The sequence below is a fragment of the Spea bombifrons genome, chromosome 7, assembly GCF_027358695.1.
Source record: "Spea bombifrons isolate aSpeBom1 chromosome 7, aSpeBom1.2.pri, whole genome shotgun sequence".
NCBI classification, from domain to species: domain Eukaryota; kingdom Metazoa; phylum Chordata; class Amphibia; order Anura; family Pelobatidae; genus Spea; species Spea bombifrons.
Window position 1 is genome coordinate 788,990 of NC_071093.1, and position 21,575 is coordinate 810,564.

The following is a 21,575-nucleotide window of genomic DNA, read 5'->3' on the forward strand; positions in this document are numbered from 1 at the left end:
AGAGAGAGAGAGATGGGGGAGAGAAGAGAGAGAGAGAGAGAGAGAGATGGGGGAGAGAAGAGAGAGAGAGAGAGATGGGGGAGAGAAGAGAGAGAGAGAGAAGAGAGAGATGGGGGAGAGAAGAGAGAGAGAGAGATGGGGGAGAGAAGAGAGAGAGATGGGGGAGAGAAGAGAGAGAGATGGGGGAGAGAAGAGAGAGAGAGAGAAGAGAGAGATGGGGGAGAGAAGAGAGAGAGAGAGATGGGGGAGAGAAGAGAGAGAGATGGGGGAGAGAAGAGAGAGAGATGGGGGAAAGAGACATTTAAATAGATTTTATTTCAAGGGAGGAAAAAAGTTAAAGCGAGAGCCAACAATCTAACACTAGAGGGTCCGAGGCTGAGAAAAGTGAAACAGCCTCCCAGCAGAGGTGGTAGAGGGTAATACAGTGAGGGGATTAAACATGCATGGGATAGACATACGGCGGGAGAAACGGGCGACTAGACGGGGGCCGCATTCTATGTTCCTATATGTATTATTATATATTATTATAAATATTATTATTAATGGTATTATTATTATATTTTAATATACATTATTATTAATTTGCTTCATGCGCGGATCTCGATAACCACGCCGGGAGAACCCCCTTTCCTCTGCCGTTGAATAAACGGATTAGAGGGACGGAGCGTTTGACGATCACCAAGTCCGCTCTCCCTCCTCGCTGCTTTTAATGAGAGCGCCGGCCCCCGGGGAGCCTTAAGTGATTTTATTAACTGATTAGGAGAAAGTAACCCTTGGAGACGCAATTAATATATTATTACCGCCACGATTGAATAAAGTCACAGAATCGGCCGACATCTGGCTGCCGGTTAAAGGGGCCGGTTCCCCCCGCTGCCGTAATCACCGGCTCCGCCATTATCATCATCTTCGGTATTTTTACCCTAAAATATATCGTAGAGACGCCTAAAGCTTCCGTCCCACTTACAGAAAATAAGAAAAAATTTACCCCGTTACGCATTTTATTCTTTGTGTTTTACACAAACAACACAAAAACCCAAGAAACGTCAGAGCGGCCCCCGCACCGGCAATGCGGCCCCTAGGCCTGGAGCTGATGGCTGAGAATTGTGGATCCCGTTTGGATGGGCAGATTGCGGTCGGCACTTAGTCGATGTGTCCCTCGGGCGCTCATTGATCTGTTTCCATTCGCTTTAGAAAGAAGAAAAAGCCATGATAGCGAAAATGAACCGGCAGCGAGCAAACTCTATCGGCCACGGCCCGGCCCCCTGGGGGGTAGACAGACCTTTCTACAACCACCTGGGGTCACATCAGGTGTCCAAGGAGATGAAACGGATGGTACGTTATCGCAGATCAGGGGGGGCTGGGGTATTAGCTAAGATCGGGGGGGCTGGGGTATTATATCAGGTCAGGGTGGGCTGGGGTATTATATCAATCAGGTCATGTGGGCTGGGGTATTATATCAGGTCAGGGTGGGCTGGGGTATTATATCAGGTCACGTGGGCTGGGGTATTATATCAGGTCACGTGGGCTGGGGTATTATATCAGGTCATGTGGGCTGGGGTATTATATCAGGTCAGGGTGGGCTGGGGTATTATATCAGGTCACGTGGGCTGGGGTATTATATCAGGTCACGTGGGCTGGGGTATTATATCAGGTCACGTGGGCTGGGGTATTATATCAGGTCAGGGTGGGTTTAGAAGAGATAAGTGTTCACAGAATTACCCCCTGTCTCCTGACTCATTTAATGTGTTTTTTCCTCCCCAGGGATTCGAGGACCCAAAAGACAAGTAAGTAAAGGGTCTGCTGATTCCCCCCCCCCGGCTGCTCCGTTCGGGGGTCTCGTATGATTAGGATTATAACGCGGAGAACATGCGCAGAGCCCGGGGCATTTAGTCTTCCTGTCACTGTTTTTATTATTAACACTTTGAGTTCAGGATCCATCACAAAGTGCCTGTGCACAAGGGGTAGTAGATTCCTGGAACAGCTTCCTAGCAGACAAGGTTAGTCCATAGAGGAATTACGTTTGCGTGTTGGAGGAGGTCGGGTTCTCGAGCGGATTCGGTTGGTTTATACCCGTCATTACTGCCCCGTAAATAATAAAATACCCCGAGGCGGGCAGTAAGCTGTGAACCTCCATCCGAGGTGTTTTGGAGGACAGGAGGCAGATATTTAAATGCAAAACTTTATTAGAGTATAAAGTAAAAGTTATTCCTCCCCGTGACCTAAAACTAAAAGCGTCTGAAAACATGACGGGGTCCGCAAAATATCAGAAAGCAACCAAAATGTCTGAAAAAATCAGAAAAAAACATTATTTCCTTCCTGTTCCCGCTGCCGGTCGTTACATATTCACCCCAGCGGGCGACAGCATAGAGGGCAACAGGCCTGGTACCCCCGGAGGGGCAGATGCCCAGTTACTGAGGAAATAGACCCTCCGTACAGCGCTGTGTAGTGACATTAACCCTCTCGCTGCCATGCAAAGGGTAGTGGATAGCATCCTGTAATGATGCAGGATGGAGGTCTTCAGGTTAACCCTCTCCCTACCAGCAGGATCCCGCTGCTTAGCTCCCCTCGCCTTGTAGTGAAGGGGTTAAACGGAGAGATATTATTAGGGATGGAGTCAGGCAGACGCCGGAGCCGGCAGACGCTTTCTCACGGTTCGGGGATCCAGCTCCACGTCTGTATTGGGAATATCAGGGGAATACAGCTCACACTACAAGGGGTTAATGGCAGGGGGCAGTACTTAACACTTTGTGTGCCGTATCATATAGAGTAACCGACAAATCTATTAAAAAGTCCATTAAATGGCAAAGCGGAACCCAAGGGCTCCATTCACTAAATATGGAGTAATAATGGGGTCTCTTGGTGCAGCCCCCCAGACCATAATCCTGACCCCGAATCAGCACCGGTCACCCCCCCCCTCGCTCCCTTTAGGAACATCCAGGAAAACATGAACCCCGAGGACGAGGTCGATGAGTTCTTGGGCCGAGCCATCGATGCCCGAAGTATCGACAGGTTGAGATCGGAGCACGTGCGCAAGTTCCTCCTCACCTTCCACGAGCAGGACCTGGAGAAAAAGGTGCGGAAATACCCCCGAAACCCCCTTACTGTAACATATACCCCTGAAATACCCTCCATATACCCCCGAAATACCTCCATATACCCCCAAAATACCCTCCAAATACCCTCCATATACCCCTGCCATACCCTCCATATACCCCTGCCATACCCTCCATATACCCCCAAAATACCCTCCGTATAACCCTGCCTATACCCCACGCAGGTATATATACCTCCACGCTATGTACCCGTCTGTATCTCCGTGCATTTGCCCTTGGGCAGTCTAAGGGTTGAATATTTGCCCCAAAGAGCTTACAATCTAATCTAATTTTCCATTTATTGGCAGTACTCCAAGCAGGTGGACTATCGCTTCGGGGCGTACGTCGCTTGCTCCTTCATGGTCTTCCTCTTCATCTGCTTCGTCCAGATCACTATCGTCCCACAGTAAGTACCCCACGTGCTCCCCGTTCATCATAATTACCCCCCCCCGCGGCTGTACCCCAGACGCTAACGGACAGATTTGATAGAATAGAAGCCAGAAACAGAAGCTCGGCGGCAGGAGAGGGGAGGCCGACGGGTTTTATGGGGAGCCCGGGAAATAGATGTGACCCCGTGACCCCGTGACCCTGTGACCCTGTGACCCCGTGACCCCGTGACCCCGTTACCCTGTGACCCCGTGACCCCCTTACCCCCCCGCGGGTTCTCACGTCTCTCTGCTTTCAGCTCCAGTTTCATGCTGGGTTTCTTCCTGGGCTGTTTTCTGGTTCTGGTCTCCGTCCTGTCCGTGTCTCTCCTCTACTCCTGTATTAAGGTGAGTGGATCTCCCAAACTGCGACCCACCGACTCCCAGAACCCTCAGCCAGCCAGAAACAACCGTACCAGGCCTCGCAAGTCAGCAGCCGCATGTCGCTGATCTTAGGGGAGCGGAAATGTGGTGATTAAATGAACCCCGGTATGAAAAGAGTTAATTCTCCCGTTGGCCCCGGCACGGCCCCCGTTATAGAGAGCTGAGGATTATCTCGCGGAGACGGAATATTTATTTCTTTGTGAATTAGAGAACCCAGAAGTTCTCGTTGGGAACGGGAGCCCCAAACACCGGCGCCACCAGCAGGGCAGGGGTTAATCCCACCCGGGCCCCGTCCCGTGTTTGCCGTAATGTTATTGGATTACGCTTCGAAGGCTCCGCTCGTCTGTCTGCTGAATAGCGACTAATGGCATTTAATATCTGTAAACGGGACGCCGGGGAGGAATAAATGACGGAAAAATATCTTTCGCAATCGGTCAAAATTAATCATCGGCTTTAACCCTTTGTATTAAATGCAGAACACTGCAGGGGTTAATAGTTTCTGCATGCGCTGCCGGGTCTGGCAGGGAAAGGGTTTCATAGTTTAATTACTGTTTTATATAAATGAACGTTTGCGGTGCGGCGGCCGCTTTTATCTCGCTGCGCGTCCCGCCGCCCGCCGTATAAATCGCAGGAATAAAGGCTGCGGCCGCTACCGACGGGACGGGGATTGGAGGCTCCGTGACACCAACTGCCGGATCCGTGAAACAGGCCACTACCCAGACTCGTTATGTGACTTTGTGCCCTATTGCTGGGTATTTCTGTAGCTGGGGGGCATTTATTAGAAGAATAATGGGGTTTATTTCCCCCGTTTAATTTATTAACCCGTTCCCTGCTGTTTCTATACACATTATCGGGGCTTTTAGGGCTGTAGAACCCTGCGATCCCCTCATACCCAGCAAACGTTCTGACCTCCTAGAAAAGAGGGGCATCGGGGAAGAGAGAGGGGGCATCAGGAGGGACTGCCCAAAATAAACAGGGCCATTTGGCAGGTGTTCTGGGGTAACTTGTCACTCTGTCCTCAGATTTTCCCGTCTCCGCTGCAGTCGTTGTCCAAGAAGATCGTTCAGTCGCGGATAAACAGCACGGCGGTCGGGATCCTCGCCATCAGCTTAGTCTTCCTGTCGTCTTTTATTAACATGGTAACGATAACGCGCTGCGCATGCACCGGGAGAGTGCGGGTAGTAGAGATGGGGTTAGGTGACCAGGCGGAGGAGGGGGATTAACGTCGGTCTCTTGCAGTTCATGTGCAGCACCTCGAGCCTCCGCGGCTGCCTGGCCTCCGAATATAAGACGTCCCCGAATAACGTGACCCCCTGCATGCTGCGGGACTCCATGCGCAACTACAGCCTGGACACGGAGTGGGGGATCTGCGGGGGGTCCGCGCCCAGCTGCAACTTCCCCGAGGTGAGACTCGCGGCCACGAGACCCCCAAACCTCGTTTTACCCGATCAGAAAGGATTAACCCCGTAAGAGCCAGAGCCTCGCACTCACCGCGCGATCAGCTATAGAAACGCCGTCTCAGGCGACAGAATTTAACTCTTTGATGCCAGAACGTCTCCGACGTGTCACAGAAATCAGTTATTATTATTGATTGGTTTAAATAGCGCCATCAGATGCCGCAGCGCGGTACATAAAACAACAATTAGTATATAATGTAACGAGAAGCAGCGGTGAGGAGGAGATGACTGTAAAGAATATTCCACGTTAGTTTTATGGGGTAAAAGAGGTCGCGGATGGTGAGCGGCTCCTGGTCCGTGGCCCTCGATCCGTCGCTCCTGATCTGTCGCTTCTGATCTGTCGCTCCCGATCTGTGGCTGTTGATCCCTGGCTCCCGATCCGTGGCCGTTGATCCGTGGCTCCCGATGCGTGGCCGTTGATCCGTGGCTCCCGATGCGTGGCCGTTGATCCGTGGCCGCACGTTCCCAGCCTCCTTGTCGTGTCTCTTTCAGTACTTCACTTACTGCATCCTGCTGAGTCTCCTCGCCTGCTCCGTGTTCCTGCAGATCAGCAGCATCGGGAAGCTCGTTCTCATGCTCATCATAGAGCTCGTCTACGTTATTGTCATAGAGGTTCCTCAGGTGACGCTCTTTGATAACGCCGACCTCCTCGTGGCAGCCAATGACATGTAAGTGACCTCATCCCAGTGGCGGGGCAGATAGCGGCATAACATTCCGGGGGCAAAAACATAAAAGGTGCAAATATCTTTCAAGCGCCTATTCTGACAGGTCTGCTTTCAGAATCAGCGGGGGGCACGTGGCCCTCTGTGAACGGGGTTATAAACCCAGAACCCGTCGGCAGATCGGCCCCCGGTGTCCCCCGGCGGCCCTCGTCTAGTCGCCCGTTTCTCCTGCTGTAAAGACTCAAACCTTAATCAGTCGTTGGTCTCGTCTTAGATTCAGGAGCCGTATGTCTATCCCATGCATGTTTAATCCCCTCACTGTATTACCCTCTACCACTTCTGCTGGGAGGCTGCTCCATTTATCTACCATCCTCTCAGTAAAGTAAAGCTTCCTTCCGTTCCATCTCCGCCTCCGACCCTCTAGTTTTAGATTATCTCCTCCTTTGAAATAAATGTTGGAAGGTACAGCTCACAGTCGTAGCTCGTGGCAGGACGCAGCACCCAGTGGCGCATGGTTTATATGCACGAGGAGCGTGAATCGGATGATTGTTACACTCGGAAGGATTGAGCGGTTTCGCTGCATGGAGGCGCCATCCGGTGTCCGGTGCCGGTACTGCAGGTGTTGCTGGTTGAGATTAACGATTTCTTCCGTCTTCTTTTTCAGAGGTTCCTTCACATCAACCAACTCCACAAACTCCACGCTCAGCTGGTACGTAGACGTTCAGCGACACCCAGCAGCCACGTGCCAGCGGTCTGTGCCCGTGGCGGGGTTTGTGGAGTTTAGCTCATTGTACAGCACTGCGGAATCTGTTGGCGCTATATAAATGTTTATAATAAACCTGATTCTCGTGTCCCTGCAGCGCAGACAGCACGTCGCGGGTGGCGCTGAAGATCGTCACGCCTGTGATTATCACGGTCTTTGTTCTGGCTCTTTACCTTCACGGCCAGCAAGTGGAATCCACGGCCAGACTGGACTTTCTGTGGAAGCTGCAGGTAGAGGGCGAGTGTTTCTGCAGATGCGCTGCCAGGGCTGCCCGACACGCATTATATATATATATATATATATATAACATATATACGCTTTATATATAAACCTCATGCTGCTGTTAGATGTGGCGATGTGCTCCTGTAGCGCCGTGCTGTGGCCATCCGTGGTATTGCAGATTGTGCTCACCAGAGCTGCAGGTCTCCGGCCGCCTGCTGTAAAGTAACGCGAATGAAGCTGATCAATGCGCCAAAGGGTTAACGCAGTCCGTGTGATGGAGGGGACGCGGGTCTAAGGGGTAACGAATGCTCCTGGGTTCAGTGTCAGCTGGGCTGATGGCTTCTGTAATGATTTGTAACATGCGCGAGCCGTTTGTTACTGTAGCACTGGATGCTTTCTGGATACAATATCACTGGCTCCATAATATGACCTCATAAAGTGACTGCAGATTCCATGCAACCACGGGACCCAGACGTCTCCAAATCCATTCCCGAATGCATTTCACCCCCTCGTTCTGCCCCCGTTCCTCCTGGATACCCCCTTACCTTTACCCCTTACCCTTAGAAACCTTGGGCTTCTTCCCTCTCAGGCCACCGAGGAGAAGGAGGAGATGGAGGAACTCCAGGCCTACAACCGCCGTTTGCTGCACAACATCCTTCCGAAGGACGTGGCGGCTCATTTCTTGGCGAGGGAGCGGCGGAACGACGAGCTGTACTACCAGTCGTGCGAGTGCGTGGCCGTCATGTTCGCCTCCATCAGCAACTTCTCCGAGTTCTACGTGGAGCTGGAAGCCAACAACGAGGGAGTGGAGTGTCTGAGGCTTCTCAACGAGATCATCGCTGACTTCGATGAGGTAAGAGAGCCTGGGATTAGAGGTTCGATATCCCAAAAACGTTAGAAAACGGTCTCTTTTGGGAACGCGTTCGCTCCTCCGGCTGCGGGGGATGGTTTGGAACGTCCAGCCGGGGCCGTCCTCCTGCGATAAACGCATTTTTCTGTCACGTTTGAGGATATTTACGTTTTTTGCATTGAAATAAATATGAGTGATAACCGAGAACACGTTATTCCCAACCCGACAGATCATCAGCGAGGACGAGTTCCGGCAGCTGGAGAAGATTAAGACGATCGGCAGCACTTACATGGCGGCTTCGGGACTCAACGACACGACTTACGACAAGGCCGGGAAAAGCCACATCAAGGCGCTGGCGGATTACGCAATGAGACTCATGGATCAGATGAAATATATCAACGAGCATTCGTTCAACAACTTCCAAATGAAAATAGGTCAGCCGCCCCCCCCCCCCCGCGATGCCTAAAGTCCGGGGTCGGGTAATTATCCGAGCTGCGTGAAGCATGCGCGCCCCTTTACACAACCAACTGGAAACGTGTCCCTAAAGCTGGGTTAAAGTCCCTGCTCCGAGAGATGTTAGTAAAGTTATTAAACATTAAATCCGTCTCCCGATTCCTTTTCCCGACAGGACTGAACATCGGGCCGGTGGTGGCCGGAGTCATAGGAGCTCGGAAACCACAATACGACATTTGGGGGAACACTGTGAACGTGGCGAGTCGCATGGACAGCACCGGGGTGCCCGAGAGAATCCAGGTGAGGAGAACGTGGCCGGGGATGGAGTTTTTCCGGACCACAAGCTCAGGCCGGGTCTGTGAAGAAACTACTTGTTCTGTCGTTTCATGCGCAGGTCACGGCGGATCTCCAGCAGGTTCTCGCCGCCAGTAACTACACCCTGGAGTGCAGAGGAGTCGTGAAAGTGAAGGGTAAAGGTGAAATGACCACTTACTTCCTAAACCACGGCCCGTCCAGCAGCTAGCGGAGCGAGAGACAAACCGTTCGTGACAAACGCCGGGACCCGCCGAGGCTCCGACCCACCCGCCAAGCCAGAGCCGCGGCCGTCAGGGTCGTCTCCAGCATCGCGGGGGATTAACCAAAGAGTTAACTCGCCATCGAATCTGGACCCTCAGCTAAAGGGCAGAGAGAAGCCCTGGGGGCGCCGGCGCGTGGCTTCCCCCAGGAAGGGGTATGAGGAATGTATACCGGTACCAGTTTGCCAGCAACGTTTGTACAAAGAGTAATATAATGTATATACGGACCGGCCGGAGCCACGCCGTGGCCTTCAGAAAGATTATTAAACACGGACATCGGATCAAGAAGCCGCTCGATGTTAACGCGGGACGACATTCAGAGCAAAGCCCGTGATGGCGTCACTAGAACTCTCGTGTCACGTGTTACACGCCACGCGTGACCCAGACGCTCCTGGTCACGCATTACACGCCACACGTGAACCAGACTCCGGAGAGACTCCATGTGCATTTTTTGTAATTTTATTTTGTAATATTTTAGTGTGAAAATTTAGCAAAACACAGATTATATATTTTGTAAATTATATATACGGAGAGGGGAGTCACTGAACACGCGTGTATACGATGACTCTGTACAGTACACGGATTTACACGGCTCCTTGAGACGTGGCAGTTTCAGAAACACGGAAGGGGGAGAGTTTCAGGGAGGGGATTTAAAGCTGCGCAGGGGGCCGATACAGGAGATGAGACTAAAGAGTAAAGTTTCCAGCAGCTGGAAAACGAGCAGATTAAGTGGGACAAATGCAAAAAGCAGTAGGGGGGGTTTGACTGCAACTCCCATCACTCTCATGCAGGAGTTTAACATCTAACGGCTCATTTATTTATTCAGTAAAATCTTAACTGTTAGCAGCCGCAGTGGAGGACGCGGTGCGGTCGGGATTAAAATTGATTGGGGGGACGCGGTGCGATCGGGGGGGACGCGGCTCAGGGATGATCTCCAGAGCAGGAATTGCTGAAACCAGAAAGTGGCTGTGAGATGCAGCCCCCCCCCCAACAACATAAGGGGGATCCAGTGGCGGCTCGTGGCGACGCACCGAAGGGTTAAACGCGCCGTGTGTTGTCTTCTGTTGGAACTGCCGCGTCTCCCGGCAAGGATTCTGTCCTCTCGGTTTTTGCCTCTTTATTGTATTATTTATAAACCCTTTTTAATTGATCTCCGTATCACGGCTTTCATTTGACTCCATGTTTGGTGCTGAAGCCCCCCGGAGACCCCCAACTGCCCGGATATAATCCCGATAGAAACTTTCCGGACGGAGGAGCGGGATGGAAGCAGAAGTACATTCTCCACCTGCCCCTCCGGAATGGCCACAACAGGGGGTTCATGTACAAAGCAAACCGCACGGCGCATGTTCCCCTTCAGATCCAACACAAATTACAAGAAGCTGCCAGGGCCCCCGTCACACAGCGAATGAGACCGAGACCCTCTGCCACCGCAGCAGCTCATCGCTACAGCCCCACTGCTTAAAGCGGCTACACAGGAACGCCACATCCCCAGAGACGGCACTGGAACCCTGGCTATGGAAGCGTCAGCCTGGGGGGCAAATTCCAAGGACCCCTCCATCCTGATCATGTACTCTATAGGAAAGCGGCAGCAATTTAACCCACGGACATTAAGCAGAGTAACCAAAGTCTGTTTTATTAGCAATCCCCACAGTCTCTGCCTTATAAAGGCAATAACAGAATTCCCGCCGTTCCCGAGCCGCGTTCTCCGTGCGCCTCGGTCTCAGCCGCGGGTTTCCCCGGAAAGTTTAGATGCAAAAAAAAAAATAATAACGCTTGACCTCTAAGCTGACGATCCGTCTGCATCGCTCAGCGGCCCCGTCACACGTTATAATCCGGGGATTTGTTCTGTGGCTGACGTAGCCGAATCTGTAACGTGGTGAATGCCCCGACAGTCACGTGGAAAAAGAGTTGCCACAGACTGCGCAGTTCGTGCAGGTACATGTTACACAGGCAGATGAGGCCGAATGCCAGAAAGGACTTTGCGTTCCTCCAGCTCGTGATGCAGGCGAAGAGATAACACTGGATGCGAAACACAAACAGGGCGCAGGTAACGTTACGGGGATCGCTGCACCAATTCACGGGACTTGTAAACATATTATACTAAAAGACGACCTGCGAGACGGCGGCGGGTCATGAAACTCATGTTACATCCTGGGACAGCAGGGGTTAACAGCACTCACCTGATACACGCAGGCTGCGCTTCCCAGGAAGAAGGCGATTATGCAGCTGAGATCATCATCGTTCTGCAAGAGTTAATGTTGTGTTATTTTTATTCATTTTCAGGTTATTCAGATTTTTATTTCCAGTTCTGACACCAAAGGCATTTCCCACTTCATGCAAATTCCCCTCCGTTTCCCATGATCCCTCAGTGCAGACTGTATCAGAATCCCATTGTTCAGCCCCGTGTTGGTTTAGCGGACGGCGCATGAGCCTTTGGCGCTAGAGATTGTTTCCAGCCACAGATACCTCAGGGCGACGGGTGATTTATACCCTGTGACGGGGCAGCAAGATGGCGGCGAAGAAGAAAAATATAAAATGTATATTGAGAAAGATCTGGAATGTTTAAATTCGGTCCAATAATCTTTAAAAGAAAACAAAAAAAAATTGGCCACACGGGGGCGCCGCGATACCGAAGCATAAATCTCAGATACCGTTATCCAATAACAGACGTTATATAAAAGAATACATATATAACCGTCTCACCGCGTAATGGCATGAAATTGATCGGAATGCTTATCACGCGTAGATGACAGCGACCTTGGCGAGATGAATGTACGTTACAGATAAGGCGAAGTGACGACGACGTCCTACGGCGAGCGGCATCATTTATCTCCAGGAGACAGGGATTAAAACAAAAGAGACAGAAAACCCGCCCGTGCAACGCGTTATTCACTAAAGTAGAACTCTGCAGGAGAGCCGAATGTTTTCTCTCCCGTCCTTCGCTGCACATTATGAAGGGCCGACCCCGAGGAGCCTCTCCTGCAGCCAATGCTGAGCAAACGTTCTTCATACTGATGTTACAGAGGGCTACGAAAGCCCCAGCACATGTATGATTTATATATATATATATTATATATATATATATATATATTGTGTGTGTGTGTGTGCGTATACATTTATATACTGTGTGTGTTTGTGTGAATATATATATATATACGCACTTTCACCACTAACCCAGCACTGTAAAGCACACGCTGCACGCAGTACTCCGCACGGCCACTAGGTGGAGCTGTACCTGCAGCAGACTTTCGATGGCGTGGAAGCCTCGGATGAGGTTTAATCCGGCGCAGAGGATGCTGAGCAGCGCAGAGATTATCCCAGGCAGGGTCAGGGGCTCCAGTCTCTGGTGAGGAGCTGATGGACAAAAAACACACACAGGATGAGCGGCAGGGTCAGGGACGGATGCAGATCTCCGACGCTGCGGCTGCTGCGCGCTCTGCTGCACTCGGCTGCATTCAGAAACATTTGAACGTATCTGTTGTTATCGCATTCACCGGCGCAGACCCGCTGCAGACCCGCTGCCCTGTAAACATGTGTCACCTGCGCTACGGAAATGTTTGGTGACGCCACAAGGTCACGATCAGTTTGCTGCCCGCAAACCGCACAATAATGAGAAAAGAAAGGCATGAGAGCGAGCGGACCCCGTGCATGGCAGGTGAAGCGAGCCATGTGCAAATCCCTTTGTTTAGGTCAGTGAAGCGGAAAGGCTGTGACAATGGGGGCAATGAGCTGTGGCTGCCGCTATCAGGGGGAGGGGGATGATTTGGGGTAATTGCCCCGCCGCAGCCTGTTACACTCAGCAGCACATTGTGCTTCGAGGCCGATTGAGCGGCTCCCCGGGGACACGGCTGGACCTCACACGTACAGCTCAATGGGGTAACCCGACATTCACCGGGGGTGCCGGAAAGGGGCCACCATCACCCTACATCATTACCAAGACTTTGCTTGGTAACCTCTTCCTGATGGGTGGCCGATTCCAGTGCCCCCCATGCTGGAAGCTCCTTACCTATACCCTTGTAAGTGAGGGTCTTCTGTCCGAGTCCGTTTTCTACGCCCAGTTCATGCAGGGAGACCTGGTACGGGGGCCGCAGGCGGATCTCGGTCTGCATGTCAGCGAGGTTCTTCTTCGTGGAGAGGGACCGTGGGTTATTAAATCTCTGCTTTGTTTTCTGGATGAAATTATCTGTTCAACGAGAATAAATGTGTTTGGAATTAAATCCGTCATTAAATTCCCTGTCTCTCGCCTTAAATCATCTCCGTGGATCTTCCCGCAGCCCGTTCTGCGCAGTTCATCACCGACCCGGCTCTCGACGGCACGAAATGTCATTTCACCGCGGCTCGACCGGCTGCTTATCTACGGGAATCCCGATAATTTGCGAGATTTGTTTGGCTGCGGAATATTTATTATCCGTACGCCGCAGTTTGTTGCTTCTCTCTAAAATGAGAAATAGCGCCTTCCTGCGAGCTGCTAAATCACTGAGCGAAAAGAGCTAAAATGAGAATAAACCGGATTTTTAAAGCAGCCGATTTGAAAGATTAGAAAAAAACATTTTTACATCCAAACAAATTCAGCAGCAATCGATGCTTAATATTTGAATGTCGCACAAGGGTCCCTTTCACTGGGTCTGCTTGTTGAAGGGGTTAAAAGAAGGCCATGGCGTGGGTCTGGTACCAGCTATAACAGATGCCTACCACGTAAAACATATCATCCTCCTTATACTCTTATTTAACCCTTTCCTAAAGTGGACCCTCTACCCCCCTTATTCCAATGTCACTCGGGCCCCTAAGCCACCGTAACCGGACAATTCTGTACGGGAAGCCACGGGGCCCTCCAGCTTAGGGCCATAAACCCCACTCGCTCTGCAGTCGTTCTCAGCGCTTGTAATCTGCTCCAACCTATTAGTATAATTATTGCTGACGCGGCGGGAATCCAGGCAGACGCAGCCTTGAAGCTTTCGCCGCTCGCATGAGAATGTTTTCCATGTAGCGTTTCGGGGTGGGGGCCGTTCGGGGACGGGTTACTGACCGCAGAAATAAATATTCCCAATTTAACACCGAGCCCCGGAGCGTTACCTGTAAAACGCCTGAACGTGGCGCGTATTGTGACCGATTTGTTCAAATCTAACCTGTTAATCTAACACATTGTTAATGATCAGGGCGTTGGGCGAATACTCGGCCCGCGGGCCGCTATCAGGCAGGGTGAGAAGGGACCCCCTGCCTGATCGCAGAACATGGCCACGGCGCCAAGGACTCGGAGAAAACAGGGTATGGGGTATGGGCACTGCAGCTGCCGCGTACGAGCATGATGGGAGTTGCAGCAACCGTAAAGCCCGAGGTCACTTTGCTCTGCCTGGGAGCCACTAAGCCGATGGCCTAATCCATACAGCGCAGAGCAGATTGTGCCCTAATAATGGGGGAGGGGAGACCAAAAGGGGCCGCTGAGCACTCACCAAACTCGATGAAGGAGTACGGCCGCACGGCGTTGTTAATCTGGGCCGTCTCGTAGGTCGTTATAAACTCCTTCTGCAGCTCGTCGAGGAAGCAGAACGCCAGCACGTTGGGGTAACTCTCGGAGCAAAGCATCACGTAGCCGACCCCCAGGGAGCTGATGAAGCTGAACGGAGAACGAAACCATCGATGGCGTGAGTGAGAGCGGAACGCGCCGGGGAATTAATTCATCAACAACGGCGCCCGCAATTATTTCATGCACTTTGGGGGTTATGTATAAAAAAAAGTGATTCTGGTGAAAAAGGAGGAAAGGTGGTTTGATCACCAAACCAACCAAAGAAATATGTCTTCTGATTGGCCCATTCCAGTGGTTGCTATGCAAAAAAAATCCAAAACCCCCCAAAAAACAATCTCGCAACAACTAATGTGCTCTGCTGCTCTACCCACCCACCTCTGCGGCGGGACTTCTGCCCCCTTCACACCCATCCGCTCCCTATTAACCGCTCGCTGTGCCCGCGCATGCAGCACCGCAGCCGGGCGCCGACAGCATTGGAAGCAACTGAAAGTTAGAAGGTGACGTTTCCCGAAACACAGAGCCTCCCGGGGTACGGATTCAGCGCTGGATTCCTCATTAAACCTACAATTTATTACGGCACAAAAATCACATAAAATCCGCGCCAACCGGAGAAGCAACGTTTGCACGAAGCATAAAACGCAGCGGATCTTTGGTTTTCGGGCCTTTGTTGCGCGTTTCACATACAGAACGAGCCGTAGGTTTTAATTAAATGGGCAGCGGGAGGAAGCGGAGAACATTACTCTCCGTGCGCTCGGCTCGCGATGTACTCATTACCAAATCAATGGCTTTTAACCAAAAACAAATTCAATTAGGAGAAGGACAGAGAGAGAACGTCAGACTCCAAGGGTATGCGGAGCGAATACATACTAATAATCAACAAACAGAGGAGAGACGGCGCTCTTATAACACGAGAACCGCCCTCAACAGCCGCCAAAATAATTACAGAGATCCCTCCGGACTCCTCAACTCTCCAAACACAGCGCGGAGCGGTCTGTATCCGCTAAACGGGGCAACGCCGTACACCCGGGAATCCAGAAGGTTCTGGGGCTTCAGAGAGGTGGAGGTTCCAGTCAACAAGGGGATATACACTAAACTTCAGTGTGGGACGCCCTGTATAATGTATAGATAAATCAGCGAGCCGGCCCCCTGTATAATGTATAGATAAATCAGTGACCGGCCCCCTGTATAATGTATAGTTTAATCAGTGACCGGCCCCCTGTATAATGTATAGATAAATCAGTGACCGACCCCCTGTATAATGTATAGTTATACCAGTGACCGGCCCCTGTATAATGTATAGATAAATCAGTGACCGGCCCCTGTATAATGTATAGATAAATCAGTGACCGGCCCCTGTACAATGTATAGATAAATCAGTGACCGGCCCCCTGTATAATGTATAGATAAATCAGCGACCGGCCCCTGTATAATGTATAGATAAATCAGCGAGCGGCCCCCTGTATAATGTATAGATAAATCAGTGACCGGCCCCCTGTATAATGTATAGATAAATCAGCGACCGGCCCCTGTATAATGTATAGATAAATCAGTGACCGGCCCCTGTATAATGTATAGATAAATCAGTGACCGGCCCCCTGTATAATGTATAGATAAATCAGTGACCGGCCCCTGTATAATGTATAGATAAATCAGTGACCGGCCCCCTGTATAATGTATAGATAAATCAGTGACCGGCCCCCTGTAGAATGTATAGTTAAATCAGTGACCGGTCCCTGTATAATGTATAGATAAATCAGTTACCGGCCCCTGTATAATGTATAGATAAATCAGTGAGCCGGGCCCTAATGGCAGGTTGTAGCACACACTCACACTCACACTCAGGCTGATATGAGGCAGCCCACCAGGCGATGCTTTAATGATTAAGTATGAAGGATAAAAACAAACTGCTGCTCATTATTTCCAGCAGGAATCAGATCCTGGTATTCTTTCCTCATTCATCTCCTCCGTCTTTCACATACATTTCGCTGCCCTGCGGCCCCTCACATCCCCAGGGGCCGGGGGGCTGCACCTACTTGATGTTGTGGGGTCCCCTGCGCAGGCTGCACCTGTCTGGGAGCCGCTCCAGTTTCTTAGAGATGACTTTGGCGTATTTCTTGCTCTCGTGGACGGATGCGTTCTGGTCGTGGTCCGTGGAAGCCGACAGGGGAAGTCCATCTCTCACCCGGACCACGGAGGCAAAGAGAATCGCCGACATTTCTCAACGAGACGCTGAAAAAAGAGCATTTCAATCATTTAACCATTTCATGCGCGATCCGCACCAAACACAACGAACCGCAAAGGAGAAGAAATAGGGATATCGGCGCATTAACTCCCGCCGTTAATATATCGTTTATAATATATCTATCGTATGATCGTTTATAATATATCTATCGCATGATCGTATATAATATATCTATCGCATGATTGTATATAATATATCTATCGTATGATCGTTTATAATATATCTATCGTATGATCGTATATAATATATATATCGTATGATCGTATATAATATATCTATCGTATATAATATATCTATCGTATGATCGTATATAATATATCTATCGCATGATCGTATATAATATATCTATCGTATATAATATATCTATCGTATGATCGTATATAATATATCTATCGTATGATCGTTTATAATATATCTATCGCATGATCGTATATAATATATCTATCGTATGATCGTATATAATATATCTATCGCATGATCGTATATAATATATCTATCGTATATAATATATCTATCGTATGATCGTATATAATATATCTATCGTATGATCGTATATAATATATCTATCGTATGATCGTATATAATATATCTATCGTATATAATATATCTATCGCATGATCGTATATAATATATCTATCGCATGATCGTATATAATATATATATCGTATGATCGTATATAATATATCTATCGTATGATCGTATATAATATATCTATCGTATATAATATATCTATCGTATGATCGTATATAATATATCTATCGTATATAATATATCTATCGCATGATCGTATATAATATATCTATCGCATGATCGTATATAATATATATATCGTATGATCGTATATAATATATCTATCGTATGATCGTATATAATATATCTATCGTATGATCGTATATAATATATCTATCGTATGATCGTATATAATATATCTATCGTATGATCGTATATAATATATCTATCGTATGATCGTATATAATATATCTATCGTATATAATATATCTATCGTATGATCGTATATAATATATCTATCGTATATAATATATCTATCGCATGATCGTATATAATATATCTATCGCATGATCGTATATAATATATATATCGTATGATCGTATATAATATATCTATCGTATGATCGTATATAATATATCTATCGTATGATCGTATATAATATATCTATCGTATGATCGTATATAATATATCTATCGTATGATCGTATATAATATATCTATCGTATATAATATATCTATCGTATATAATATATCAATCGTATATAATATATCTATCGTATGATCGTATATAATATATCTATCGTATGATCGTATATAATATATCTATCGCATGATTGTATATAATATATCTATTGCATGATCGTATATAATATATCTATCGCATGATTGTATATAATATATCTATTGCATGATCGTATATAATATATCTATCGCATGATCGTATATAATATATCTATCGTATGATCGTATATAATATATCTATCGCATGAGACGGAGAAACCAAAAAGAAAGCCCTGGCAGCAAACACCGGCTTTACTGAAATACGACTGAAAGCACCCAAACCGCAGAGCTGCGGGTACGACCCCGACTGGCGGGTATCAGGTAAACGGAGTAATATTTTGGGGTCAGCCATGCCGGCTCTGTCCACCCCTCACTATACCTACCGCTCCAACTGCCCACCGCGCATGGTGCGTTCACGTAACCCACCGAGTGCAATCTTGCTGGGAGAGAACCGCCGGCCTCGGCTTCAAGATCCCAAAGCCCCCGACTTCTGCTCATCGCTCTCGTTACCATCAAACCATCGTCACCTTCCGCCTCGTCCCGACGCTCCCGGCAGATTGTAGGCAGAGCCGTTTGCACCAACACGTCCCAACATTTTATTATTTTTGGGTTCAAAGCTATTGCTTTTAATATTATCTTTTATTTATATATTATTATCTTTTATTTATATATTATTATTATCTTTTATTTATTATCTTATTTATTATTATTATTATTCTTTTATTTATACATTACCCGTATTATTATCTTTTATTTATATAGCGATTGATACAATCCATAAATTCAAGGGGTCCGACAAGACGAGAATTATCAGACTGAGACAAACCGATACGTTAGGTGGAGAGACTCGGCTGACAATCTTGAGAGCTTTTCACACTCAACGTGTTGTACCACGCTGTGGACTCTGCTGGTGCTATAGAAGAGTAACATCTAAGTCCTTCAAACGCCGAAGGAAACATTTGGGGGCTTCCTCCGTGACTGACAGCTGACAGCTGGGGGTACCTGCCAGACGCACACGGATGGTTGAGCTGCCCCCAAGGGTAAAACAGCTTGCCTGCCGCCGGGGGTCCGTACTGAGTACGCGGGGAACATTCAATTCAAACGGGGAACAACTGGAGCCTCCCTTCTAATAAAAGAGCACATTATTTATGTAACGGTGACCGTTTTGGGAAGACTAACCCGCAGTTATCGCTCCGGAGAAGCGAGAGGGGATTCCGGCCCCCGCAGGTCTCATTATATGGTCAGTCCATGGAATATAAACCCGCTGGGGCCAACTCTGGAGCAAAGCAAGACAGACATTACTTTGTAAACTTTATTACCTGTGACTTTCCATCGATACCTAACCTGCCCCAGAGGACGGGACGGAGATTTTACCCCGAGACGCGGCACCGAGCCGTGGAAAACGACAAACCTGGATCGGAATCTTTACCAACGGCTTTTTATTCCACTAGAAAAGCTGTGTTGAGCTTTAAAGCGACCGGTACTGGAGCCATTTACACGCAACTGCTGGAAACTCCCATGACTCATATCCAGACAACCGAGGAGCCCCAGCCACAAACAGCTGATACAACCTCTAATAATACAACTTCCCATGGCTTAGCCTGTGAGATAACACACACACGGATAACACTTACACACAGGTATACACACAGGGATAACACTGACACACACATATACACACAGATAAAACCGACACACAGGTATACACACACGGATAACACTTACACACAGGTATACACACACAGAGATAACACTGACACACACATATACACACAGATAAAACCGGCACACAGGTATACACACATGGATTACACTTACACACACACACAGGTATACACACACAGAGATAACACTGACACACACATATACACACAGATAAAACCGACACACAGGTATACACACATGGATAACACTTACACACAGGTATACACACACAGAGATAACACTGACACACACATATACACACAGATAAAACCGACACAGGTATACACACATACACACACACAGGTATACACACATGGATTACACTTACACACACACAGGTATACACACACAGGTATACACACATGGATTACACTTACACACACACAGGTATACACACATGGATTACACTTACACACACACACAGGCATACACACATGGATAAAGCTGCCACACATACACCCTGGAACAATGAGACAAACATGCGGATGACACATGTATACACAAACACACACCGGGATAACAGTGACCCACATACACACACAGACTGGGGCAGTAGAACATATGGAGGCAGACACAGGGTTTAACACTATCACGCGCACAAGCACAGCGAGAAAACACTAATGCACACGTATACACAAACTGGGCGGGGCTTCCACATACAGCGTCAGAGGGGGTAATACTGACACGTATACACTCACACATATGTACACGGTACAATAATGCACACAATGGGCACATACACTCACATACATGTACACACAGAGTGGCGGCACTGGTACACAGGGTAATAGACGGGGGGGGGGGTAACACTGACACACATCCTCCCGCCCCTGCCCCGGTGTTTGCACATAATACGGGGGGAACACAGGCGCCCCAGTTGGTGTCTCTGTTGACAGCTGACACATTTACCGTCACCATGCATGCAGCAAGCAGTGCCACCTACCTCCCTGCGGCCGGGATGGCTTCCGCTTCCGGTCACTCCCACTGCCTAACCAGTGACGTGCCTGCGCAACGCATCATAGGGGCGCCGGCAGAGCGACACGTTGCCATGGAGACAAGGGCCGAAGCATCAGTGCGTGGGTGGAGCCAGGTGAAAGGGAAACGCCCACTAAGTGTTTATTCTCAGAATCACATTATTTATGAGAATAGGTTTTTTTTTGTTGCTTTTTTATTTAACTTAAAATAATTTTACTTTTCACTGACAATAAATAGCGTTTTAAACCAGCTGTATGTCAGACGCATGTCACGCACCCCGCCAGCCGGCATTCGGGCGAAAACTGCATGAAAACATTTAAAAAAGTTAATTTATTAAAATCACAAATCAAATACTAAAACGTTAACCGCTCCCGACCGCCTCATCCGCCGACGCAATGCGTACAGTAAAAAAACTATAAAACTTATTCCACACAAACCACAGTTTTAACAAATTTTGATTTTATTTAAATTTTTTGCATATCAAAAATACGGTAAATTTGATCCCAAACAGCATGAAGGAAATGTGATAAGTATCATTACTGCATATAAATAAAACAGGTTACTGGCTCCCCTCCCCCGCCCACCCCCAATAAAGGCTAAAAAGAATAATGAAAACTACACATTGGGGTTTTTTTTTGGCTTTTTCCTCTGCATTTCGCATCCGAGCGTTTGTGGAACGCGAGTGTAAACGGCGCAGTATTATTTTCACGTTGATTCTGCGATTCTTAAGACGTCTATGAAATTGTCCCTGAGCAATGTTTGCCGGCACTCCGGCGACAAAAGGGTTAAGTCGTTATTTTTTAACAAATGCGCAAATATTAACCGATTTATAATATAAATTCAACAGACGACATCAACATAAAATGTACCCGGGTAATGCAAAGCTTTGCCCGCTGGAAGAAAACGGGTGATAAAAAATCCTCAAGAAAAATAATTCACCCCTCCTGTAAATGTTCAT

At 48.5% G+C, this 21,575-nt stretch overlaps 2 protein-coding genes across 3 annotated transcripts in view; one reads left to right on the top strand and one right to left on the bottom strand.

Annotated features, from left to right (window-relative positions):
• Window positions 1-9,563, top strand: part of ADCY5 (adenylate cyclase 5) — a 33,575-nt gene extending 24,012 nt beyond the window's left edge. The window contains exons 9-22 of one of the 2 annotated variants that reach the window (XM_053471707.1): window positions 1,192-1,332; window positions 1,762-1,784; window positions 2,929-3,073; window positions 3,401-3,498; window positions 3,778-3,865; window positions 4,924-5,040; window positions 5,141-5,305; window positions 5,851-6,026; window positions 6,685-6,729; window positions 6,881-7,013; window positions 7,595-7,858; window positions 8,085-8,289; window positions 8,484-8,608; window positions 8,703-9,563. In XM_053471707.1, coding sequence (XP_053327682.1) covers window positions 1,192-1,332; window positions 1,762-1,784; window positions 2,929-3,073; window positions 3,401-3,498; window positions 3,778-3,865; window positions 4,924-5,040; window positions 5,141-5,305; window positions 5,851-6,026; window positions 6,685-6,729; window positions 6,881-7,013; window positions 7,595-7,858; window positions 8,085-8,289; window positions 8,484-8,608; window positions 8,703-8,831 — 1,854 coding nt within the window. In that variant the 3' untranslated portion in view covers window positions 8,832-9,563. The remainder of the gene's footprint in view (window positions 1-1,191; window positions 1,333-1,761; window positions 1,785-2,928; window positions 3,074-3,400; window positions 3,499-3,777; window positions 3,866-4,923; window positions 5,041-5,140; window positions 5,306-5,850; window positions 6,027-6,684; window positions 6,730-6,880; window positions 7,014-7,594; window positions 7,859-8,084; window positions 8,290-8,483; window positions 8,609-8,702) is intronic. The other variant, XM_053471708.1, reaches the window with a different exon arrangement.
• A 932-nt stretch (window positions 9,564-10,495) lies between these two features.
• On the bottom strand, window positions 10,496-20,631 carry SEC22A (SEC22 homolog A, vesicle trafficking protein). Its single transcript, XM_053471016.1, has 7 exons — window positions 20,586-20,631; window positions 16,441-16,636; window positions 14,334-14,497; window positions 12,890-13,066; window positions 12,119-12,237; window positions 11,064-11,126; window positions 10,496-10,902 (listed from the first exon to the last, which is right to left on the bottom strand). The coding sequence occupies exons 2-7, from the start codon at window positions 16,620-16,622 to the stop codon at window positions 10,702-10,704; spliced, it is 906 nt and encodes a 301-aa protein (XP_053326991.1). The 5' UTR covers window positions 16,623-16,636; window positions 20,586-20,631; the 3' UTR covers window positions 10,496-10,701.
• Window positions 20,632-21,575: the final 944 nt, after the last annotated feature.